Source organism: Bos taurus, chromosome 12 (genome assembly GCF_002263795.3).
Source record: "Bos taurus isolate L1 Dominette 01449 registration number 42190680 breed Hereford chromosome 12, ARS-UCD2.0, whole genome shotgun sequence".
Classification (NCBI taxonomy): domain Eukaryota; kingdom Metazoa; phylum Chordata; class Mammalia; order Artiodactyla; family Bovidae; genus Bos; species Bos taurus.
In genome coordinates, this window is record NC_037339.1 from 76101078 (window position 1) to 76127740 (window position 26663).

At 40.6% G+C, this 26663-nt stretch overlaps 2 protein-coding genes across 6 annotated transcripts in view; one reads left to right on the forward strand and one right to left on the reverse strand.

Annotated features, from left to right (window-relative positions):
- Nucleotides 1–26663, forward strand: part of UBAC2 (UBA domain containing 2) — a 170469-nt gene that overhangs the window by 21440 nt on the left and 122366 nt on the right. The window contains 3 exon segments of one of the 2 annotated variants that reach the window (NM_001103344.1): nucleotides 8318–8445; nucleotides 10747–10866; nucleotides 11400–11509. In NM_001103344.1, the coding sequence (NP_001096814.1) occupies nucleotides 8318–8445; nucleotides 10747–10866; nucleotides 11400–11509 (358 nt within the window). 2 annotated transcript variants of the gene reach the window in all.
- On the reverse strand, nucleotides 16945–24936 carry GPR18 (G protein-coupled receptor 18). 4 transcript variants are annotated; one of them, XM_059892101.1, is made up of 4 exons: nucleotides 24259–24936; nucleotides 22418–22596; nucleotides 20477–20529; nucleotides 16945–18109 (listed from the first exon to the last, which is right to left on the reverse strand). In XM_059892101.1, the coding sequence occupies exon 4, from the start codon at nucleotides 18073–18075 to the stop codon at nucleotides 17077–17079; it is 999 nt and encodes a 332-aa protein (XP_059748084.1). In that variant the 5' UTR covers nucleotides 18076–18109; nucleotides 20477–20529; nucleotides 22418–22596; nucleotides 24259–24936; the 3' UTR covers nucleotides 16945–17076.

Here is a 26663-nt window from a genome sequence, read left to right on the forward strand (position 1 = left end):
GACAGGGAGGCCTTGCGTGCTGCAGTCCAGGAGGTTGCAGAGTCAGACACGACTGAGCGACTGAACTGACTGACTGACTGAACTGAAATACAGAGTCATGCGGGAAAGCCACTCTGAGGTGCTGTTTGAGATGAGGACTGGAGTGATGAGAACAGGCTGGACATGGGGAGAACGTTTTGAGTAGAGGCAGTAATGGGTGTAAAGGCCCTGAGGTATAGGACCTTCAGGAACAAGGTCATTCACATAAGGTGCTGTGGATGGGACTGTGTACTGCTGAATAATCCATAAATGCTGGATAGTATTGGTAGTAAGATCAGAGCACAGGAATAGCCTGTCATTAACTGCCCAACAGTGAGTGTCCAGTTTTGCCTCGTGAGTGGACAAAAATTGGCATCGTAGAATACGCAGATAATTGTACAGTGAATTGTACACGCGAATAGAGTTGCACAGCACATTTTTCTTTATTGTTGTGAATTACATTGGTTTGCTTTGCATTCCTGGTTTAACTTCACTTGGTTGTGACTATTATCTTTTTTGTGTATAGCTGGATTCAATTTGCTAGTATTTTGTTGAGAATTTTGCATCTGTGCTTCTAAGAGATAATTGGTCTGTTATTTTCTTTGAGTGTCTTGGTCTTTTTTTGGTATGAGTATAGCATTGGCTTCATGAAATGAATTCAGAAGGGTTCTCTCCTTTTCTGCATGGTGGATGAGTTTGTGTAGGGTTAGTTTTCTTTTTCCTTTAAGTGATTGGTACCATTCATCAGTGAAACTGTCAGGCCTGGTGTTTTCTCTGTTGGAAGACATTTAGCTGTGAATTGTTTCTTCATTTCTATAGGTCTGTTCAAGTTATTCATTTCTTTTTGAGTGAGCTTTGATAGATTGTATCTCTCAAGGAATTTGCCTGTTTTATCTTAAGTTGTCAAATTTGTGGGCAAAATGTTGTTTCTGATATTCCCATATTATTCTTTACAAATTGTTTATGATAAAAGTACATACATAAGATTTAACCATTCTAACCATTTTTAAGTGTATGCTCCAGTGCATTAAGTGCATTTTGCAATGCTGCTGCTGCTGCTAAGTTGCTTCAATCATGTCCGACGCTGTGCAACCCCATAGACGGCAGCCCACCAGGCTCCCCCGTCCCTGGGATTCTCTAGGCAAGAACACTGGAATGGGTTGCCATTTCCTTCTCCAGTGCATGAAAGTGAAAAGGGAAAGTGAAGTTGCTCAGTCGTGTCCTACTCTTAGCAACTCCATGGACTGCAGCCTACCAGGCTCCTCCACCCATGGGATTTTCCAGGCAAGAGTACTGGAGTGGGGCGCCATCGCCTTCTCCGTTTGCAATGCTATAAACCGCTTATTAGGCTCTTAATGTCTGTGGCATCTGTAGTGATGCCCCCCTCCTTTATTTCTCTTTTTTTTTCCCCCCAATCAATCCTGCTAGAGGTGTATCCATTTTATTGATCTTGTCAAAGAGCTTTTAGTTTCATTGATTTTTTTTTCTGTGTTATATTTTGGTTTTCTATTTCATTGATTTCTGCTTATAATTCTTTTCATATGCCTGGTGAGGGTTTAGTTTGCTTGTCTTTTTCTAGGTTTATTAAAGCTTGTAGGCTTTGTCGTTATTTGAGACCTTTTCTTTTCCTGTATAACCATTTAATGTTGTAAATTTCCTTACTTTGCCACCCACAGATTTTGCTTGGTTTTTTTATTCTATTAACATATATTCTGTTTTACCTTGTGACTCCCTCTTTGACCCAGATATTATTTAGAAGTATGTTGTTTAATTTTCAAGTCCAGTTGACCCTTGAACAACATGAGGGTTTGGAACACTGACCCCCGTGAAGTTGAAAATCCAAGTTTAAGTCTATAGTCAGCCCTTCATATCCATGGTTCTGCATCTGTGGATTCAAGCAACAATGGATCATGTAGTGCCATATTATGTATTTATTGGGGGGGGGAATCACATAGGTGAACCCTTGAAGTTCAGATCTGTGTTGTTCAAGGGTCAACTGTATTTGGGAGATTTTCCATCCATCTTTCTGTTGTTGATTTCTAGTTTTAATTTTGTGGTAGTCAGGGAATATACTTTGTATGATTTTAATTTCTTTAAATTTATTGAAGTGTGTTTTATGGCCCAGAATATGGTTGGTCTGTCTTGTGGAATGTTCCATATGCATTTGAAAAAAAATGTGTAATTTTCTATTGTTGGGTGGGTGTTCTATAAATGTCAGTCAGGTCACATTGATTGGTACTGTTTTTCAAGTCTTCTATATTCTTACTGATTGATATAATAGCGTATTGCAGTGTGGGTGTCTTAAACAACTGAAGTTTATTTGCTCTCAGGACAGGAGGCTGGAAGTCCAAGATGAAAGGGTTGGTGAGGCCTTTCTCCTTGACTTGTGATGGCTGTCTTCTCCCTGTGTGTTCACATGGTCTTTCCTCTGTATGTGTGCAGCCCTGGTGCTTCCTTCTCTTAGAAGGACAGATTGGATTAGGACCCCACCTTAATGACCTCATTTAACCTTAAATTACCTCTTTAAAGACCCTTTCTCTTCAGTTCAGTTCAGTGCAGTCGCTCAGTCGTGTCCGACTCTTTGCGACCCCGTGAATTGGAGCACGCCAGGCCTCCCTGTCCATCACCAGCTCCCGGAGTTCACTCAGACTTAGGTTCATTGAGTCGGTGATGCCATCCAGCCATCTCATCTTCTGTCGTCCCCTTTTCCTCCTGCCCCCAATCCCTCCCAGCATCAGAGTCTTTTCCAGTGAGTCAACTCTTCGCATGAGGTGGCCAAAGTATTTATTGGAGTTTCAGCTTTAGCATCAGTCCTTCCAAAGAACACCCAGGGCTGATCTCCTTTAGAATGGACTGGTTGGATCTCCTTGCAGTCCAAGGGACTCTCAAGAGTCTTTTCCAACACCACAGTCCACAGTTCAAAAGCATCAATTTTTCAGCACTCAGCTTTCTTCACAGTCCAACTCTCACATCCATACATGACCACTGGGAAAACCGTAGCCTTGACTAGACGGACCTTTGTTGGCAAAGTAATGTCTGTGCTTTTGAATATGCTATCTAGGTTGGTCATAACTTTCCTTCCAAGGAGTAAGCGTCTTTTAATTTCATTTAACCTTAAATTACCTCTTTAAAGACCCTTTCTCTTAATGCAGTGGAATTGGTGGTGAGAGCTTCAACACATGAATCTGGAGGAGGGCAGTGGACATTTCAGTCCATGACACTGATTTTCTGTCTACTTGTGTCACTGATTGCTGAGACAGGAGTGCTGAAGATTCCTACTATAATTGTGGATTTATCTGTTTCTATAAGTTTTTGGTTCATGTATTTTGAAGTGTTTTCTCAGCTCTCAAATTCTGTGATTCACTGTGTACCCCTCTCCATGTTTTATTATGAAAAATTTCAAACATGCTGAAGAGTTGAAGAATGGTTGTAATAAACACATATACCTACCACATAGATTCTCCAGGTAACATTTTGCACATTTGTTCTATTAAATACCTGTTTTCTGTTTCATCAGTTTGTCTTATTTTTTTGATGATTTCAAAATAAGTTGTAGTCACTTATTTCTAAACACTTACGTGTACATGTTGTTAACTAGAATTTAATCGTTGTTTCAAGTTCTTTTTTTTTCCTTAAAGTAAACTTCATATGGTGAAATGTACAGGTCTTGAGTAAATCTTGCTGTATACAGTAATACTGTATACTTTCCCTGTGATGTAGGACTTCTTGGACAATTGTATATTATCTTGTAGCTTTCCTCATTGGTTTTTTTGGGACCTCATTTTTGCTCACCTTAAGAGGAGAACTTAACGGTTCTCTGATTTAAGTACTCAGATCTGTATTTTTAGTGGTTTAGTCCTAGACAGAATGAAAATGGTTGAAAAAATAGGATCAGTTATTAAGTCAGTAAATAACTTATTTATTTTCAGTCTTTATTTTTAATTGTGGTAAAACATACATAACATAAAATTTGCCATCTTAACCATTTTTTGGTGTATGGTTCTGTGGCATTACGTACATTCACATTGTGCATTTATCTCTAGAACTCTTTTCATCTTTGCAAAACTGAAACTCTATACCCATTAAACAGCTCCCTATTCTTCCCTCCCCCCAGCCCCTCGAAACCACCATTCTGCTTCCTGTCTCTGAATTTGACTACTTAGATAGCTCATATAAATGGAATCATACTTATCATTTTGTGTGTGCTTATCATTTTGTATGTGACTTATTTCTTTCAGCATAATGTCCAAAAAGTTTATCCATGTTGTAGCATGTGAGGATTTCCTTCCTTTTAAAGACTGAATATAATTGATTCTATTCGATTATATGGATATACTGCATTTTATTTATCTACTTACCCATCATGGATGTTAGGTTGCTTTCACTGGCATTTAGTGAGCGTCTCTTAGACATTAGTCACCCTTCAACACACGAACATGTGTTGACTGCCTTTATGGACCTGATCCTGCTATAGGCAGGGATACTGAGGGATACTGCAGCAGTGAACATATAGACAAAACTTCTGCCTTCAGGAAGCTTATATTCGAGGTGGGAGGGGGGGTTCAGGGTAGGGAACACATGTACACCCATGGCTGATATAGTCAGTGTATGGCAAAAACCACTACAATGTTGTAATTAGCCCCCAATTAAAATAAATAATTTTAAAAAAAGAGAAGCTTATATTCTAGTAGGGACTGAGGATGGGAGATGGGCAGTACCCAAAGAAATGTATTTCTTGATTCCAAATTGTAATTTTTCTCACATTTTAGTGTTTCTAGCCTTGGGTTGTATTTTACAATTGGTGCCATCTTAGAATTACATTTGACAGTGTTTCTTTTTTAGTAACACCTAAAATAATGGTGTATCTTACAGTCAGTTTGAATCATAGACTTGATGAATCACTATTCACTAAGTCACTTGTTGATAAGTGCTATGAAAAAATAAACTAGAACAAAGGAGAGACAGAATCACATGGGGTGGCCGCAGATAAATTTGAGCAGAGTGCGTGTTCAGTACAGACATTTTTTTCATAGCAGGACTTCCTACCTGAAGGACGTAGTGTGTTGGTTAACACTCTGTTCTCACTGTGGACTGGTAACAACTTGTGGACTGGTGACTTTGAGTGGCACTGGTGAGAGGCTAGAGCCTTGGTAGGTGGGGGTGGAAGTGGGCTTAGAGAGCACTCTGCAAGATGGCTGTAGATCTTGTAGGCAAGGTAAGGGTGAAGGTGACAGAATTTCCCAGCCTAGGAACTGGCAACGTTTCTCCTACCGCTCACAACAAAAACTTTGGCCGCATCTTTGATTTCTCCATTTGCCCATGCTTTACACCCCATTAACCAGCAAATCCTGCTTGCTGTACCTTCAAAACGTACTCCAGTTCTGACCACTCTCACCTTCAAAACATACTTCAGTTCTGACCACTCTCATCTTCAAAACAAACGCCAGTACTGACCACTTTCACCACCCCAATCCAAATCACCCTGGTCCAGGCTGTGATCATCTCCTGTCTGGATTATCATGGTGGCCTCCTTCCTGGTCTCGCTTCTTGTCCGTTTGCCTTCCTATGGGGTATAGCAGCCAAAGCGATCTTGTGAAAACACGTCTGATCGTGTTATCATCTCCTTTGCCTCCCCCAGAGCATCCTGCCACTCTCTGAGGAAAGGGTAGAGTCCTTGTGGCCTCTAAGGGCTCTCCACTGTTTGCTCCTCAACTTCTCTGACCTTATATCCTGCCTGTCTGCTCTGCGCGCATTCTCCCCTTGGCCATCCTGGCAGCCTTACTTCATCGTGTGGAGCGTGTTTCTGTCTCACAGCCCTTGGACTTGCTCTTCCGTCTGCCAGAAACACTGCTCCCCAGGCCCCTGCCGGGCCCACATCCCCAGGCGTCTGCTCATACCTCACCTTAGAAGGGCCTTCTAAGCTCCCTGTTCCCTCCCCACCAGCACTGTTTCCCCCTACACCAGGGCAGGCTAGTTAGTTAGGCTGCAGCAGCCAACTGCTTTAAAACGTCAGAGGTCTGCAGCGACAAGCTTTGTTTCTCACTGATGGCCTCCCTCTCTGTGAGTCACCCAGGAGGACCTGTCCCACTCTGTCTTCCATGCTGGGATCTGACTCATAGCCGAGCCTCCATCTTGAGCACTGGCACAGGTTAAGGACAGTCACTGGCTGTCCGGTGTTTGCCTGGGAGTGACGTCATGTTGAGTTGGCCACATCATGTTGAGTTGGCCAAAGCAGGTCACATCGCCATGTCCCACTTCAGTCAGGGGCAGGTGTGGGTGGGCAGCAGTCCTGTCTCTTACCTGGAAAGAGAGCAGGAAGTCCACGGTAGGTCACACAGCCTCGCTCTTTACCTTGCTTAATTTTCCTGTAGTATTTATTTCTATCTGTCATGACACGTATTTAGCTCACTTTGTGTATTTTCTTTTCTCCGCTGTCTAGACTGTAAGCACCACAGGGGAGGAGCTTTGTCCATCATCTGCTACTGTATCTCAGGGCCTCGGGGTGATGCGTGGTCCCCAGCAGCAGGAGCTTGTTCATTGTAGAAATATGAGTGAGGACACCAGAGCACACTGTCCATTTATTCATATGGTGACATGTAAGCCACCGGGAATGTGGAGCAGGAAGGTTACTGGAGAAAAGCAGTAGCGTTGCTGCTCAGTGGAGGTGTCTGTTTGAGATCTGAGACGATGAACCTACAGTGGTTCCTACAGGCTGCAAGGAAGAGGCAGGAATAAACGAGGGGGCCCATTTCACAAGCATAGATGAAGTCCAGGGTCAAGAAGGAAACCTTCAAGGTGCACCTTCATTGCCCATGCGCGATCCTCAGTTCTGTCTGAATGGTAAGGGAGGAGCTTGCCGCAGTCATCACCTGGGATGGTGATTGCGGTGGTTGGGGCAGTTTTCCCTGCCTTCATTCTTTAATAGGATTTCTGAGGGAGCTTCTCTTCTCTTCATTTCACAGGTGAGGAGAACTGCGGGTGAAATAGCGCTCGATAGAACTGCTCAGGCTCACAGCTGTAGTGCTTCCCTGTACATTTGAGTTCCTGGGCAGGGGGTGGGGCTCCGTTTTCTAGAGGGTGGGGAGCTCTGTTAGCTTTTCGATTCCCTGGAGCCTTGATTGCATCTTAGTGGTGGAGGCAGTATGCAGCGACTTTACCCGTGGTTTGAGTTTAGCTGTTGGTAAGACCTTACCAGAGAGGAAATAGTTGAGCTATTTTTACATACGTAAACAAGTGCGGTAACCACACCACCAGCTGTGACCAGTGGATTCTTTCCCAGGGAATTTATTATGAATACCGTTGAAGTGCGCTTCGCATGATCTGAGAGTGTCCCTTTTGGTGACGCTTTCCTGTGGTCCTGAGTGTTGATGATCTGTATATTTCATTCCCTCAAGGAGCTGTGCTAGGCTTTATAGCCATCATTCAGAAGCATATAGAAGAGAATCATATTGAAGATTCTTCCTTGGGAATCTTTAATGTAGTCAGGAAGGCAAAGTTCCAGACCCTGACTGGTAAAGTAGTATCTGGAGACAGGGGTGCGGGGTTGGGGAAAAGCCCCCCCCTAAAATGGGAGAGACTGACTGGAAGGAAGTGGAAACCGAGCTGTCATTTGAAGGCTGTGTGAGATTCAGACAAGGCTCTGGGGGTGCCCGTTGTGGAAAATCTCAGCAGGCCACTGCAGTCAGCCGTGTTAGCACTTTTAACCTTTTCTTAAATTTCCCTGGTGGCTCAGATGGTAAAGAATCCGCCTACAATGCAGGAGACCTGGGTTCGATTCCTAGGTCAGGAAGATCCCCTGGAGAAGGGAATGGCAACCCACTCCAGTATTGTTGCCTGGAGAATCCCATGGATAGAGGAGCCGTGTGGGCTGCAGTCCATGGGATTGCAGAATCGGACACAACTGAGCAGCTTAAATTTCTTAAAATAAGTGTTTATGTACGTGAATCCCAGTCATGCTCAAGAGCTGACTGGTCAGTTTGATGGAAAGCCTGCTTGTCTGTTTCTTTACACTTCAGTGGCTGCTTTTCTGAAAGGTAGTCTATGAAAGTAAACTTGGTTTGGTTTCATATAAAAACCAGATGACAACAAAGCCCCCGTCAGCAGTTTCCCAGCGCCCTTTGATCACTTACCTCTGCAGGGCGATGTTTTGAAAATGTATGTAAACAAGAATTAAATTCCAGAGCATGTGAACTTTGTCTTTATCCTAATTCAAAAGAAGTGAATTCTCTTGCTCTTCACCCGTATGGTCTGTAGAATCTTAGGGACAGGCGTTCTGAAAGCCATGTTGTTTTCCCCCCAGACAAGGCACCTGTGTCCAAGTGTCTCCTACTGGTCCCCAGCGCCCTGTCCCTCCTGCTGGCCCTCGTCCTGCCGCACTGTCAGAGGTTCTTCGTGTACGACCTCCAGGCTGTCAAGGACGACTTCCAGGTGAGCGCCACTCCACTGGCCCTGGGAGAGGAGAAAGCAAGTCTCTCGTCTCCGATTTGCCCTCCTTTCTGCCAGTCTCAGTGTCTCATAGCCTCTCAGTTTGTAAGAAATATTTATTATTACTATCCCGTTAACAAGTCATTTTTCCAGTTGTATTTATTGATAATTTTCAGCAAAGCAGATTATATAATGAAGCAGTTGCAGTATTTCCAGTTTCCTTTTGCACATTTCAACTTCACCTTTTACTATGGAAATGCGATTTTTAATTTCAAGAGATTTAAACTGTTAAATCTGTTTTGTTGGTATGATTAGTTTGCATACTTAATATTTGCAGAAACTTGCCTCAGTTTGAGCATCTGTTAGATGTGCTAAGCTCTCTCAGCTCTAGCAGATTGTGAGTATGTGAATTTCTTTTATGGTGGTGGTTAAATCAATAAGAAGTTTCTCTTGGATTTTTGCCCCACTCTCCCCAAATCTCTACGTATTCATCACCCGGGAAGCTCTCAGAGGCCTGTCCTTCTAAGGGTTTTATGTAGATTTATTACTCAGGCGTGCAGGTGTGCTAAGTTGCTTCAGTCATGTCTGACTCCTTGCGATCCTGTGGACTGTAGCCTGCCGGGCTCCTCTGTCCATGGGGATTCTCCAGGCAAGAATACTGGAGTGGGTTGCCATGCCCTCCTCCAGGGCATTACACAGGCAGGATTGATTACATCACAGGACATCTGTTAGTTGACCCACCTTCCAGCTCCTCTACTCCCTGAGGTCAGGACGTGGGACTGAAGGTTCCAACCTTCTAATTACAGGGTTGGTTTCCTGGAAGCCAGTCCCCATTCTTAGGTGCTTCCAAAAGTCACCTCATTAATCTGACAAAAGACACTGTGATGGCTTTCTTCACTTTGGCAATTCCAAGGGCTTTAAGAGTTCTGTGCTAGAAACAGGCAAAAACCAAACACATATTTTTAAATGTGTGTGTGTGTGTGTGAGCGCGTGCGTGTGCTCAGTCATATCCAATGCTTTGCAACCCCATGGCCTGTATTATAGTCCCCCAGTCTGCTGCAGAGCCGGTTGCCGTTTCCTTCTCCAGGGGATCTTCCTGACCCAGGGATCAAACTTTGGTCTCTTGCATCTCCTGCACTGGCATGTGGATTCTTTACCAGCTGAGCCACCAGGGAAGCCCCATTTCTAATTTATAAATCACAGTATCACAGAATGTTAGTGCAAATTATGGTTATAATCGCCACCTTTTCTTTGTTAAATTCTTGATTAGTCATTTTAAGCATGATAGTCCATTCTTTTCTTAAAAACATTTTAATTTTTCATTTATTTGTCTTTTAGGGGCATTTCTCTAGCTGCAGCGAGTGGGGGCTGCTCTCCAGCTGCAGTTCTTGGGCTGTGCGTTGCAGTGGCTCCTCTTGTTGGGGAGCAGGGGCTCTGGGGCATGGGGGCTTTAGTTGTCGACCTGCAGTCTCAGTAGTTTTGGTGCACTGGCTTAGTTGCTTCAAGGCATGTGGGGGTCTTCCTGGATTAGAAATTGAACCCACCTCTCCTGCATTGGCAGGTGTGTTAATCCATTCTTGAGCATGACGCTTTTTCTTCATAAGGATGTCATTAATGCCATTGCTCAGGTGGGCTTCACCAGGTTCCTATGACTGAGTTATTTATCTATACTACTGCTTTCTGTGGGAATATCGTAGAGCTTCCGTTACGATTTCAGTTGCTGTAATAGAATGGTTCTTAACCCTGTCCATGCAGTAGAATCACCTACATAACCGTTTTTCTTTCTTGATGCCCAGACCTTGCCCTAGACCAGCTGAGTCAGAGAGCCTAAGAGTTGGTGTACTTTTTAGAAAGATCCCCAGGGGATTCTAGCATCTGGCCAGCCCTGAGAAACACTGCTCGTAAGGGAGTGTCAGGGCCCTGAGGCCCCGAGTTGGCGCCTTTCCGATCATGGGGTGGTGTTACTTTGGTTCATCTGGCTGGGTTGACACCAGTCCCATTTTCCTGGACCACTTTGTGGGCATCTGCGCTCTAGGGCTGGGGCCTGCCTGGGTAGAGGACAACCATCCTCTGTCCAGGAGTGAGAATAGCCCCACTCTCCTGCCAGAACCTCCTAGGATGCCCTCAGTATGCGTCTCTTAAGAGCTGCTACAGAGATGGAGAGTTTCAGTTCTGCCTTGGGAGATCTGAGCTTAGAGTGTTAAAAATAAGCAGTCTGAAGTAAACATGATAAATTTGCTAACGAAGAGACCCCCAACAGAGCTTACTCATATTTGTTATTCTTTTTTAATTCCCCATCTATAGATCTGGAGGTTGATTTCTGGAAGAATAATTTGCCTTGATCTGAAAGATACTTTCTGCAGTAGTCTGCTTATTTATAATTTTAGGATATTTGAAAGAAGATATGGAAGCAGAAAATTTGCAGTAAGTTTTTATGTATTTTCCCTTTGTTACTTTGGTTATGGGGAAAAGATATTTGTTTTCTTATTTTTAAGTAGTTTTATTCGCTTGGTGTTATTTTTAACAGTTGTCTTTTTATTACATAATCCTCTGTCTGACTTGGAGCATGGACATTAACCAAAGAAAAATTTGAAATTGAAGCCTTTAGCATAATAAAATAATAATAATGGTGAAAATAGATAATAATATCAGTGCAAGTGGGCAATAACCACTTTAATTAGGACTTTTAATATAGTTCTAATCACTCAATTTGCTTAATAGTTTGTGCATTACTTGTAAAAATGAATCATGCTATAAATATCTTTTCTTCAACATACTTAGAAATTATGGAAGTTAATAACATTTGATCAATACGGTTTTAATCCCTCATTTTGAAAAGTCTTTTGGAACAAAAAAGAAACTTTAAAAAAATATGTGTAAACCTGAGTTGGTTTTAATTGATTAAGGTTATTTTTAGAAGTTTCTTCCCTCTAATGTTCTTCCTGTTTTGTTTTTAGTCCTTTTTGCTGGGCTCCTGGGTTTTGTCAGTGGTGGGTGACTTCATCCTTGTTGAAGCTGTGCGGTATTCCTTTGGTGTCACTATGGCCAGGAATTTGCCTTCTGGATTGTAAGTAGCTCCTAAAGATTAGCTTAATTCATAACTATGTAAATCTGATTTAAAGCATTATTGTACATGAAAGTCAGTAAAGAATATTTTAAGCTTTTAGATGTAGTAAAAATTGATTTTATATGTAAAAAATCCAGTGTATACCTACATTTTCATTATGTTCTTGAAGCAGATAAAATAGATCTGAAAAATAGATTTTATTCTCAGTCTTTTTTTTCAGCTTTCAAGTCTCATATTTTAGAGAATTTTAAATGAATTTTCTGTTCTGGTCCTGAAGATACAATTGTGTTTTCATAGTTAAATTTCATCTTTGTTAACTTCAACTACTTAAACACAAAAATACAACATTTAATTAGATTCAGTTAGGAAACAAAATTAATTTGTCTGAAATTAGGCTTCTGAAGAATGATGCTTTTGTAAAATGGTATTGTTGATAAATTTCCGCCAAATATAAAAGAAAATAAATAGGTTATGACTTTGTGCCCAATCTGCAGCGGGCAGCCTAACTTGTAGAGTGTTTGTGCTTTCATATTGTGTTGGTCTTCTTTAAAAACAAAATGAAAAAACATGTATTAGTTTGTGAAATAACTAGCAGCAAGGAGCAGAGTTGTTAACACATACAAATGATACTGAAACATCTCTGAATGAAGTTTCTGAGGCTGTATTTAAGAAATGAGATACTGTGAAATAAAGACACCATATATTAAAAATTCATGTGTACTAATTTAAGCCTTATTTTAATTTTCAGTATGTGTTTTTGAGAACTCTTAGGCTATGCAAGTATCTTGATCCAGCTTCACTTTGGATCTGTATTTTTAAAATACGGCTAGTGATCTAACAGCTCTCACACTTACGTCCTTAATACTTAACAGTTGTAGTGGACTTACTGAATTATTGGCATGAGTGTCGATTTTTAGTTGTCTTATGAATGTTTAATTCTGAATAATCTTTTAGTGGAGACATAAAGTTCTGTGTCGTAATTATGCAGTTTTTGAGCTTTATGGGTTGTGATTGCAGTTAGATTAAGAAGTTCAACTATTCTGCTATTGTGGAAGATTGTGTAGTCATTAGGAATGATGCTGTATTGATTCAGAAAATAAGCAGCATTACTGAATCATTAGTTTTTCCCACACATTTCTCATCGAGACCAATTCTTTTGGTTCTTTCTAAGACCTATTGAGTTGTGGAAAGGTTATGCATGTCATGTATGTTTGTGTTAGAATAAATTGAGGGGGTGGGTAGTAACATGGCTTTTGATTATTATTTACGTTGTCTTCTTGTGAGGACTTTCTTTTCTGTTGTACGGAGAGTGGAGTGACAGTTATTTCTTTGTAATGAATGATATTTTTTTATGGAATCCTAACTGGTACATATAAGGAATATTGATTCAGTTTTGAAATAGGTGGTAATGTGTGTGTGTGTGTTTAACCAATTCTCAAGGCAAGAAGGCATTTGCCTATTTATATCTTAACTATAGCAAGAATTGCAAATTTGAGTAAATTCAAAAGTTATAGGATCCCCTTTGGAAGACTGGATGTTAATTCAGACATTACCTAAATGAAACAATATTTCCCTTTCTGTTATTATATGGCTTATTTGAATCTTGAAGCATTCTCAAACATAGACTTCTTGGAATATAAATCTTTACTTCAGTAAGTAAACTTTGCATTTTATAAATGTATCTTTTACTTGATGGTAGCAAAGCTTCAAAAACTCAGGAAACTTTTTGGTCAGTGTGGTGTATGTGCATTATGTGCCGTATTTTCCATATAATGTTTTTTTCTTTCTCATCAGTGCCAAATTTATCTGCACTCCCAACAGTTCTTCACTTCTTATTTAATTGTGTCTCTCTCTTTTTAAAGCTCACCACTATTAAAACTATAAAGGTCATCAGTGACCAACTGATTTCTGAAGCCAGTGGCTTGTTTTCACTTGTCTTATTTGACCTTTCAATAGCACACTGTATGCTTTTGGCATCCCATTATTTCATGAAATAACCTGCCCTCCTGAGTGCTAGCATACTACTGTCTCCTGGTCCTTTTTGAGCTTATTTATTAACTCTTGGCAGCTCCTTTCTCACACTTACGCCAAAAGCTTCCTCTATGCCATCTTGTCCACTCTCATGACTTCAGCTATCGTTAACATCTGTTGTTTGTGTCCCAGTTCTCCATTTCCAGTTCATATTACTTTCCTGATCTTTACTTGTATTTCCTGATGGCTTCTCAGACTCCAAGAAAATTCGTCGTGTTCAGAAGCTGTCACCTCCTCTGGTCACCTCTCTTTCTGTGCTCTCATCTCCTCCTCCTTCTGTACTCTTTAATTGAAGGCATTTCCATCTACACAGTCATCCAAGCTGGAACTCTTTCCCTTTTCTCGTCGTTGGAGTGGGTCACTGAGCCTTATTCGTTTGAAGTGCTGGGTGAATCACCCCTCATTATGTATTGTCGTTATCTCAGTCTTAACTAGTCTTTAACTTTTCTTGCCTAGATTTTTATAATAATTCTCTAAATAGTCTACCTGTCACCTCCAAAGCAGTTCATGCACTGTTTTCAGAAGTTGTCTTTCTAAAATAGAAGTTTGACCATACTAATCTTCCTTTTAAAAACCTTTAGATCTTTATTTTCTTCAGAATAATAATCAAACTCCAAGATGGCATCAAGGCTGTCTGGAATAGTGTGAATGACTTAGGCTTTGCCAGCACGTAGACCAGATATAATTGAGGTTTCCTCGCTCTGCCGTGTGTTGTGTGTCGTCATAAGCAAGTTACTTCTCGAGTTCTATTTCCTGAGCTCAGTTTGTAGAAAATCCTCATATGTAAATTGGGGGGTCTGTACTTGACAGGGAACTAAATAACCTGTGCAAACATCCTAGCAGTAGTAACTTCCCCATCCTGTATGTGTGTGTGTGTGTGTATATATATATATATATATTTTTTTTTTTCTTTTCCTTCAAAGCCTTTATAATCTGACCCCAATCCAGAGTTTCCCATTGGTCATTCTTGTATTATTTGTTTTCTTGTATCTTCTTGGTTTTCTTTCTGCACCCTGTTGTCCTTCAGCAGGATTATTCGTCCTTTTATGTATAGTCCAACACATTTATTACAATCCCTGTTAGTGTTGATTGCTTTGCACCATCACGGTCATCACCTGGGCCTCCTGTGCCGCCCTCCCAGCCCACTGAGGGCGCACCAACTTTCCGTTACGTACTCGCTGCCTCACCCTCAGGAATGTGGAAGGGGTAGCCTTGGTTGTGCTGTAGCCCCTGAAGACTGTAAGGTGAGGTCTTGGAACCATAGACACCTTCATCTCTTTTTCTGGTGCTTTACAAAGAAACTATACCTGGCATGTAATAGATTCTCATGACTGTTACTTGATAATTGGACAACGCAACCCTTAGGTTTTGAAAGTAGCTATATATTAGTTTCTTCCAGTAACCCATGCTTATCACACACCTGTCCTTACATACCTATTATTTTTTTTCATTGTTAGTATTTATATGTAGATGTTATATAGTTTCCCAGAATCAAATCACTCCAGAATAAGTAGAATTTGAAGTTTTACATATCATATTAAAGTATATCTGATTACAATGCTGAATAAAATTATTTTTAATTAACTGTTTTTGTTTTTTTGTAAGAACCGTGACTTACATTTTCGCTTTTTGGACTTTGTGTTGATAAAGACTTTAGTTGTATCATGTGCTCTCAAATTCTTCTCATCAAGAAAAGTCATTGCAGAGAAGTTGCATTTAATAAATTATCTAAGAGCAGATTAATCTGTATAGGTGAGAGTAGGCTGTGACTGTATAGCACATATCGAATAGAGGTTTCTCTTGTTTTAGCAATATTCACTTAATGATATTTAAGTGTCTTGCTCACTCGACTAATAAAGCTAAAAAATTCAAGTGGTTTTCTCTCAGTACCATCTTGACTCCTTTTCGTTACGTAGCTATGAGAATGTTTACATTCTGTGAGCTTGTTTGCTTTTTACTATTGAGAAATTGGTGCTTGACATGAAAGGAGAGCTAAACTTGGTTTCTAATGCTGGTGCTTTAGCCGAGCAAGTCACATAACCTATGTGGACCTCATTTTCTTTATATTTAAAGCAGAAGGACTGGACAGGAAGACCATCTAAGAGATCTTCTGGTATGAAAATGCTATTTTATGATTGGGTTCCTTTGTGTTTATCTCTTTTTTTTTTCTTTAAGAATATTTATTTTCCCATGTTATAGAAATATATTTATAGCCAGTGCATTTATCTGATTCTTAGTCCCATTAGGAGATGATCATGCTAAGAGTCATGCAGGCTATTCGGCAAAGAGGAAGTTACTGCTGACTCATTTATGTGCTTTCATAATATTTAGAATAGTATGTTTACAGATTATAGTTGACTTCCTTTCCTTTTTAAATGGAGAAGTCACTTGGTTACTTCGTTAGGAGGAATTAAATGATAAGGCTTGGATATGAATCCAAGCCTAAGTTTTACTAGTCTCTGACTAGTAAAACAGTCGATCCTAAAGGAAATCAACCCTGAATACTCATCAGAAGGACTGATGCTGAAGCGTCAATACTTTGGCCACCTGATATGAAGAGCCCACTCATTGGAAAAGACCCTGATGCTAGGAAAGATTGAGGGCAAAAGGAAAAGGGGGCAGCTGAGGTTGGGATGGTTAGAATAGCATCACTGACTCAATGGACATGAATTTGAGCAAACTCTAGGAGATAATGGAGGACAGAGGAGCCTCGTGTGTTGTAGTCCATGGGGTCACAAAGAATAGGACGTGACTTAGCAACTGAACAACATATTTCACCATATAGCAGAAACCTTATGTCATGGGAATGAACTTAGATTATTGGGCAGAAATAGGATCTCAGGTTCAGTTTCCCCCAGTAGTCTGAAGTAGAGTCTGGCGCATACTAGGCTCTCAGTAAGTATTTATTGAGTGGCTGTAGTCTGTTTCCGAAGGAAAATGAATTCAGTGGAGGGGAGGGCTGATGGCAATGACCTATATCACGCCTCGGGTGTTTGCTTCTGCAGATTTTGCTGTACATCAGTAACAGTGATGTGTTGAATATAGTTGTTTTTATAGGAATCCCAGAAGTTTTATGTTTAGAACACAAAGAACTGAACTTAGACCACCATTTCTGAGTGTAAATCAAACCAAAAGGAGCTGCATCTAGTTGGAAAATAATTCAAATTATTTCAAACAGTAGCTCAATTATTTGAGATCATGTAATTCTTATTTGCACATAGGGTTAAATCCAAACAGTCAATGATGTATTTAGATAAGGCTTGAATCTGAAACAGGAATTGGATGCTTTTCTCCCAGTCATTCATGCAAGTGTTTTATGTAAGTTTTTAATATAAAAATAATGAACTAGAATGTTTCGATATATTTAATTATGCTACCACAATAATAAGATCCCACAAAAGAGGAAGGGTTTTTTAAGTTTATTTTATTGTTTTTTCCAGGAGAGAAGGGACTTGGTGATATCCTAGAGATTATCCACTGACCCTAAGATAGATAGTAAAGTGTATTTAAAGAGCTTGAAGGCAAACAGTGACGATTCATAACATTTCACTGTTTATGTTGCTTAGTGACCGTAAGCTACCTGAGCGGAAGCTCTTTCTGCGCACGCTCCGAAGGTAATTACGGTACAGCATGACGCTAATGACTCGAGCCTGAAATTGTTTCGAAACGATGTAGTAGAGAATCACGTCCAGACAAGTGCTGAGGTTCATGAGGAAGGTGGTGAAGGCTCCCCAGGGGTTGTAGCTGTTCTCATCCCCTCCCAGCATCAGGAAAGCAAAGCAAATGTGGAAGGGCATGAAGCAGACCAGCACCTGCACCATCAGCGTGATGATGATCCGGATCGACTTCTCCTTGACCTTTGGCTTCAGCTTAGAGGTCTTACCGTGAAGGAGACTATGGATAATGACCAAGTAGCACCCAATCATGATGAACAGAGGAATCAAGAAAAAAAATATCAGTCGAGTGAAGTTCAGCGCATTAATAGCTTTTAAGTAAATGATGTCAGAAATCTTGAGGCAGGTAGGGGGGGTGGAGGAGGCTGTGTCTGGGTCTTCATAGAGCAGCAGGAGTGGGATGGTGGTGGTCAGGGTCATTATCCAGACGCCCACACACGCCATCACGGCCTTGCACGTGTTTTTAAGTTCCTTGGCATATTTCGGCTGTACGATGGCCATGTATCTGTCAGCACTAATAAAGGCGAGAAGCCACAGAGCAATACTCGGGTAAAACACTGTGAGAGCCCCAAGAATCCGGCAAAAGTACTCTCCAAAAGGCCATTCACCTTTTGCGTAGTAAAGCATCCGAAAGGGTAAGCTCATTATAAACACCAAGTCCAGTAGCGCCACGTTCATCATATAGACGGTCACAGTGGTTCTCTTCTTGGTGGTGCAACTGAAAACCCATAAGGCGGTGACGTTGACAAATAATCCAATGATGAAGATGCAGCTGTAGAAGACGAGGGCTGCCACCTTGTATTCATCTGGATGTGGGTCGATAGGAAGGCCAGGTTGAGCTTGACTGTGAGGGGTGGTCATCTTACAGCTCGTTGGTGGGCATGACACTTAGAAACTGTAGAAGAGAAATAGGAATGAGACCTTAGTTGAAAAATAAATGCTTAACATTCTTACATTCAGCTTGGCATGTCAGTGGATTTTGAGAGTACTTTATGTCGTAGAGTCAATATATATGTCTTAGTATTTGTTAAGAAATACACTCCCTGGATATTACTGCTAATATGTACTAGCCCATTAGGATGGTCTGGTGTGTCACAATGCACTGGCCAGTGTATTCATTTTCTGTCTCCCTGTAGTATGGGGTTGGGTAGCCGTTGTTCCTGTATTAGGTATCCTTTGTTAGGGACTACTTGGGGAAAGGCCATTCTGAATTTTGACTCTTAAGCTTGTCACTTTTTATCATCTTTATTCTGTTTAAATATTTGGTAACTAAGTAATGTCTGATTTTTATTCATTAAGTATAATTTTAATGTATAATGGATTATTACTCATTAAATATAAAACATTAATGTATAAATTATGTACTAGAAAGTAAAGAAACCATACAGCTGGTTGACTATCGAATATTGAGTTCTCAAATGTCCTCATTTGAGAGCTGGAGGCTTTCCTTCTTACCGCTGTGTTGTCTGCACTGCCTGATGCATACACAGTAGGTGCTCAGTTTGCTGGATTGATGGCTGAGTGCAGGAAGGAACCTTTGGCAGGGTGACCCACAGTAGCTACTCTCTAGTTTGTCAATGAAACATTGCTTAATTGGCCATTAAATCTGCTTTTTTTTTTTAAAGTGGCAAACAGTTCTTAATAGCATCATGTTCTAAGCTATCGTAGATTAGAAACAGCAGTTCTTGTGCCATGGTGTACAGATTAAGAGCTTGACTCTTAAAAACAACAGACAGGCTAGTTTTTAACATACAGTTGGGACTGCCTAATGCTGAATCCTCCAGATGGTGTTTACCAGTGTCCCAGAAGGAGATGTCACGGCCTCAGAGGAGCACAGAGCGCACCACCTTGAGAATAAGCTGTTTCTAGGATAGTAGCTTTCACCTCCTCACTCTGCCTAGATACAGAAGGGTAAGTATTGTTTGTCAATTTTAATTTTTTAAAAAAGGAGTGTCTGAGACAAGTAGTTATTAACAAGAAGTCACTCAGTGACTTTATGTGTTTGCAGAAACTGTATAATTTCTATTCCTCACGCCACCGGCAATGCCCATTTCTACTGGAAAGGAGTTGTGATTGTAAATATCATTGACCTGCCACCCCCCTGTGTGATACTTCCATCACCCACGATGTAACATCAGCAGCAGTGACTTTAAAAATAGACTTGCTACACACAGATGGAACCTCGTGGCATCCCCCTGAAATAAGGAGGTGTAAGAAAGTTTCCTTCAAAAATGTCACTTTGCAGAGTGGGCTTCCTCTCGTTCAGCTCTGAGGCTCTTTAGTGAAAACTGTGGGGGAGATGGGCCATCTGCTCAGTGACATCGTGGGCAGTAATTTAAAATTGATTAGAGCAGTTGCTGTGGACAGACAAGATAGGACTTTGTTTTCTTCCTCCCTCTCTCCTTCCTACCTTTCCGAGTTTGCCAAATATTTAGGTTAAATACGATTTTTGAAGTAGAATTCTATACATTTAAAAGCCTGTGTTAATTAAAATTTCCACATATTGGGGTGACTGGAATATTAATTTCTATAAAATGAGAAAAATACTACATAGAGAAGTTAAATCTCTAGTATCATACAAACATAATCATTTTAGAGACTTGGCTCTTATTTTTAACTTTCAATGAATTTTTCCACAATAGAAATTATAATATAAATGACATTTTGTATCCTTTTCTCAGAACTCCCTCCACCCATCCTCATCCCTGATTTTTGTCCCAGAAATTCCTTACTTACAAACTTCTTCTGAATGAATCTTTTCCTCCTCATTGGGCTCAAGCTGACTTTATTATGTCATGAACAGTTGTGCTCATTTGCTTAAGGTTGACTAAAATCTGTGTGATGCATGTGTTTTAAAGGCATTACCATACAGGTTGTACTCCATACACACACATACAGTTTTGGATAAATATTGAAAAACGATTAGCTTGTAAGTCAGTGTTTTAAAAGCTTTCGACATTCTTTGAAACAGTGTAATTGAAAACCAAGTGATAAAGACTCCTGAAGATACTTACAATTTATTATATCAACAGTCTCTGTAAGTTGAAAAAAACTACGTTTACTATTAATGTAAAAAATACTGAAAATAAATGAAAATCATATTAATAACATAGGAAGATGACAGTATAACCCATTTGAAGGTCCTTCACCAACATAATTTCAGCAACATATTATTAAAATAAAACAAAGATCTTGAGAGTTAACAAATAAGTACAACATTACTTCTGATAATCTGTGATAAAAGTGATTAAATGCTACTTACCTCCTGACCATCAAAAGGCTGTTTGAGAAGAACATTTTTCGGTAAACACAGTTCTGTAAAATAGATATCTTTGAGTTGCTTGTGTTAAAATAGCTCTTTCTAGAAACCGTGTATTTAAGAAACGCTATATTTCTTTTGTTTTAGGCTCTTCCGTTGCTTTAAAAAGTTGTTTCAAATTTAATACTTGGTATAGGACTTGGTACTCGCTCAGCTGCAATTGCTGCTTTGTCTCTTTCAGGAAGTGCTCGCTGAAATAAGGCTTTTTCAACTTATGACTTTGCCCTGGATGTGGTTTTTCTCTTTCACAAATGATTTGTTTATGAGGTCATGCTTAGCATAAGCTCCCTTTGAAATGATGGCATGTATTTAAGAGAATCACAGAAAAATGTCTTCACTTTGTTTACTTTGGTGCTTAAAGCCTGCATCATCTGTTGAAAGAGAATGGGATTTGATATTGACTAGAATAGAATTCATAGTATAATTTATTCACTTTCTAAGCTGTGTGACTTTGTTTAGTTACTTAAACACCATGAACCTCTGTTCCTACTTAGTTTGTGTAGCGCTAAAATAGAGATAATACCCATCTGGTAGGATTGTGAGGGCTCTAAACCAGGAAAGTCCAAGTGCTAAGGTGGCACTTGGTGGGAACCCTTTACTACGAGTTCCTAAAATCGTCGAATATCTACTTTTTGCTACTAAAATATCTCTAAATGGTAGAAATTTGGGCACCCTCAGTTACTTGGTTCAGCTTTGCACATACCTTTCCCTACTCTGGTTTGCTTTATTTTTTAAGTACCCAGTGTTTCATATCCCTTGTCTATCACATGGAAGACTGGAAGTAATTCCTTTGGCAAAAACATCCCTATGAATTGCTAAGAAAGGACTCTGGGAAGCAGCAATGGAAACACAGACATCGAGAATAGACTTATTGTCACGGCTGGGGGGTTGGGGAGAAGGAGAGGGTGGGAGTTATGGAGAAAGTAACACAGAAACATACATTAACGTGTGTGAAATAGATAGCCAATGGCAAGTAAGACTGAGGGAACTCAAAATGGGGCTCCATAACAACCTAGAGGGGTGGGGTGGGGAGGGAGGTGGGAGGGGTGTTCAAGTGGGAGGGGACATGGTAAATCTATGTCTGATTCATGTTGATGTTTGATAGAAACCAGTGCAATACTGTAAAGCAATTATCCTTCAATTAAAAATAAATACCCCCCCCCCAAAAAAAAGGACTCTGGGAGTCTTGAGTGGAATAATTTACATATTAGGAGTATTTTAACCTAAGAAGGGAAGTGAAAGCAAAGAAAAGAGAAGTGAGCAATTCCAATCATTGCCTGCTTGGCTATATTAACTGTTTTTTCTTTTTCTTTAAAAAAAAAAAAAATCATAATTTCATTTGCTTGTCCTAAAACTTTAATTATCTTTATACTTTGTTATGCATGACTTGTCAGCTTTTAAAAGGTATGTGAACTTAACGGTTTGGTTTTTTGATTTAAGACAACTTGTGGGCACATGCTCTTTTTTTCCTCCGACAAAACTGTAGTAAATCTGTGACTTACAAATTATTTAGACCCTTTCCTTTGGTGATTAAAATACTTTTAATTGTGATAATGCCAGGTGAATGGGTTTTAGAAGCACAAGCAGCAACCCCGAGCTACAATTTCTTGTGTAAATGGAGATTCAAGGCCCAGTGAGGGCCAGTGACTTGCTGAGAGCTCAGATACCCAGGCCTAGTCTCTTCTGGTACCAAGTTCCTTACCCTCCCCTTTCTGCCCTGGCTGCTGTAAAGACTTTCCATTGGGAGGTGATTACATTGATTTATTCACTAGATGTGATAGGCTCATTGCTGAGTTACATTATAGTCACTTTTTTACACACAGAGTTATGTTTCATATGCAAGATAGGAGTTTGCTGTTTTACCTGGAGATAGGAGACTCTTACCTGCAGATCCAATCTTTTCATTGCCCTGCTTTCCTATAGCCTGTGACAGGTCTTCTAAAATTCACTGCTGGTTAGTGTTCTCCTGCTGCTGAAGTCAGCAGGTATGGGAAGGCATAGATCTCATTAAGAAAAGGCCCCTTGTCTGCGCAGGGAGAATCCTTTCTCTGACTCGACAGTCTCTGGGGGAAGGCACCAAGGGACACAGCTTGAGGGTGGGCCCTGTCTTTCTCTCCATCCCAGCCTAGGCTGTTACACCAACCTGTGGTATCCCTTCCCAGCACACTCCCATCTCTTGGTATGGCTGGCTGCTATTTATCCTTAAAGCTTTAGGTTAGATGTTGCCTTTCCCACGAAATCTTCTCTGACCCCTGAAGCTGGTTGGTTATTTGTGCCTGTAAGGTTCTTTAGCACTGGCTTCTTACCCCTGTAGTGGCATGTATTTGTATTGTTACTGGGTCTTTACTTGCCTTTTATCCTCCTCTAAATTGAGGTCCTTGAGGGTTTGCATGTGTTGTGTATGTATGTGTTTAACTGCCGTTTAGTAAATACTGGTTGAACGTATGATTGAAAACATAGGTGAAGAAATCGAGGGTTGAGGGAGTCATGGATGAAATATTGAGCCCAGTGTCAGCATCAGGGACATTTTGACTTGCTAATGTGAAGGAAACTTGCCAATCGCAAGGAACAATAGAGACAAGACCACCCCCTCATCCCACCCCCCGCCCCTGACACTACAGCACTTAGCATTGCTCTCTGGGTTTCCAGGCTTCTCACAATAACTTTACGTTGGAAAAGAATTTCAGTTAAAAAAAAAAAAGAATTCCCCCAAACCATTTGGCAGCGAGTAAACAGTGGATCAAGAATTAAACTTGTATGTCTAGTTTGCTTCTTTAATACTTGAACCTAATGAATTTTTTATTCAGATGGAAGAACTTGTCTCATTCGGGGATCATTCTTGCAGCTTTAATTTCCTGACTTAGATTGGGATATGAGTGAAAGAAAATTGTCACCTTGCAAAAGAGGGATTTCACAAGAGTTCCCTTCACCTTATGGAACCATCCATTTCAGCTCCATTTTTGAATTCTGGTTTTAAGTACTAAGAGCCCCAAATGAATTTTTATTTTAGCCCTCGAGGCCAGTTTTAGAGCAAATATAATTTAGTTAAGCCAATTTTACAATTATCGGAAAGGATGTAGTTAATAGACTTACACAGTAAATCCCCATTATAAAAGCATGCTCTTATATCATGAGATTTTGTCTGTGCCACAGATAAAACTATATTTCTCATTCTTAACACATTTCTCTTTTCCTCAGTAGGTATGAGGCTTATCCTGGTTCCTCAGACCAGTATTATGAGGAGGGCCCTGCTGTTGTCACTGTTCATCTTGCCCAGGCAGGTGGCCATCAGCAGACAAAGGCTCTAGAGCAGTGGGTAGACAGCCAGTCCCCACAAAGAAGAGGTGGGGGGCAAACAAGAGTGAGACTCCTGCCTGGCCCGGCGGCCTCCCGCTTAGATGTTAGGGATCTCTGCGCCCTGCCCCCTCTCTGTTCAAGTTCGCTTCTGAAGTCACTGCTCCTTTTTTTTTTTGGAGGGGGCCAGATATGTCGCATAGTGGTTTCTGGATGAAAACGACTGAGACACTGTTTGTCTCCATCTATGTTACTGTAACTCCAACAACTTAACAGCTGTAGTCTTATAGCCAAACTGGTATCTACCTCCTTTCCATTTGATTTTCTAAACAGTATTGTAAATTGAGCATCTCCCAAATTCCTCTTCCTTGGCAATTTTTGTTCAGTTTCACAATTTTACAGACACATAGACAATCAGATGATTTACTTACCTCACAGCAAAGAAGTTGAGTCCAGATAACCAAAGTGATAGATAATTCTAGTTAGAATAGATCTAAACTGGCAATGAAAGTAGGGTTGCCTAAAGATATTAAAGATTCTTTCACTTAGAGGATCTTAGGATAAGGCTTCTTATGGCAGTGAAAGCACTCCTAGACCCCTTAAAATCCCAGGTCAGGAGTTTGTGGGGTGACGTTTCACTCACTGCCTGGAGAGTCATTCAGGGTCCCCGGGCACAACTGGTTGAGTGGAACTCTGGTTATTGTGATATACTGGGCTGCCCCCTACAGAGTCTGGTCTCACAGTTAAAGGAGATAGTATGTGTAGAGAGAAATGAATTTCTAAGGGAAGATGTCTAGTAATATGGTAAAATAGCAGTTTAGAAGAAAAAGGTAGTGTGGAGAGTCAAGACTGGTAAAGAAATGAGTGTGTGTTATCGAGTTACTTAAATATCCAACCTCGTGTACTAGTGTGTGTGATGGAGGCTTTTAGTATCTGTATTCTAAAAAGTAACTACGTGTCTATAGGTTGAACGTTATTGGTTTTAAAAGAGTTACTTAGGATTTTAAAGAAAAAAATTATCTCTGTCGTTACTCTTATCTATATTATGAGAGGTAAAGAGTCATCAGGCAGAGGTCTAAGTGCTTTCCATGGGATCATAGAATTTAATCGTCATGCCAACAGCAAAGTATGTTGACACAATAGTAGTTTCGATGGTGTAACCCAGGGATGTTTACTCAAGATTCTCAGATTGTGAGATTGTGTTGTACTCTTTCTCTGTTATGGTGTTGTACTTTCTTTCAGTAAGTTTGCTGAGGTTGGTCCTACTTAGTAGAGAATAGTCAAAGTAGTCATTCAATCTGTAGCAAAAAAAATCTTCTGAGGAAATAGAACTTCCTGTCCTATCCCTGTTTCTCACCAATGAGTTGGTATTCCCCAGGAAAGGTTTTGTAGCTGGATTCTGTCAGCCTGTAAATTTAATTTTGCAAGGGAGATTGCCGCCATTCAATGAGCCAAAGACTTTGAAGCACTCAAGAATGGATGTATCCAAATGGTCAGTAAACGTGTGTGAGTATGCCTAACCTCATAAGTAATCAGGGAACTAAAAATTGAAATTGTCATAAGGATGTTACTACCCACACACCAAAGTGGCCACAGTGAATAAGACTAATAAGAAGTGTTGGCGAGGGTATGGAGCAACCAGGAACTCTTGGGCATGGCCAGTGGGAGCTTAAATTTGGCAGACAGCTGGATATTAAGTACTAAGATGAAGATGCATACACCTGTGACTCAGATTCCACCCCTTGGTAGAAATGCATGTTCCCGTGTACCAGGAGATGATAGATAAGAGTGTTCATAGGAGCATTATTTCTAATTGCTCCAAATTAGGAACCACCCACATGTTCAGCAACTGTAGAGTTGATAAATCAGTTGTGTAAACAGTTTTCTGCCTTTCACAATCAAAATGGATCATACAGGAGATGCATGTAACAGAATGGACAAATGTAGTGTATATGGTGTGAAGCGAGAAAAGCCAGACAAAGGAATTCATACTGTACGATTCTATTTGTATGAATTTCAGAAAGTAGGCCTGGAGAAGGCAATGGCAAAGCCTGGTAGGCTGCAGTCCGTGGGGTTGCTAAGAGTCGGACACGACTGAGCGACTTCACTTTCACTTTTCACTTTCATGCATTGGAGAAGGAAATGGCAACCTACTCCAGTGTTCTTGGCCTGGAGAATCCGAGGGACGGGAAGCCTGGTGGGCTGCCGTCTATGGGGTCGCACAGAGTTGGACACAACTGAAGTGACTTAGCAGCAGCAGCAGCAGCAGCAGAAAGTAGGCCAAACTGAAATAAAACATTTAGGGATTCACACATAGGCAGTAAAACTCACCAAAAGGTTTGTGGGTTGTGGGAGCCTGTTTTTAGAGGTGGGAGTTGGAGGTGTCTGTGGCTCGCTCTCTCTTTCACAAGTGTGTTGTTATTCACCCCTTGATTGGACGCTCATCTTTATTATTCACATTTTGGGTCTGTCTTGTTGACAAGGACCTGATCCATCTATCTTCACATGTCTCAGAGCACCTAGCACCGTGCTTAGCACAAAACAGACCTCAATAAATAGGCTTTCTGACTTCACTAGCATGCATGTATTTCTTTTTCTGTAAGAAAGAAAACCACCATGTCCCTACAAAATGAATGTATAATATTTCTAAATAGATATAATCACAAAGACATATCAAGCAAAAAAAATGAGGCAAGAGATAGAGTTGGTTGAGAAAAGGCCCTGGGGTGGACGTGTTTTCGCAAGATACGCACTCACAGTGTATAGCAGAACTTGAATTGCCTGTGTTCTGCTGCTGCCCCATACTGGTTGACCTTGAAGGCTGCTTTGACATGAA

What these genes read in the sequence shown, in the direction of transcription:
- GPR18 (XM_059892100.1), bottom strand. Translation starts at nt 18,075, where the DNA reads ATGACCACCCCTCACAGTCAAGCTCAACCTGGCCTTCCTATCGACCCA.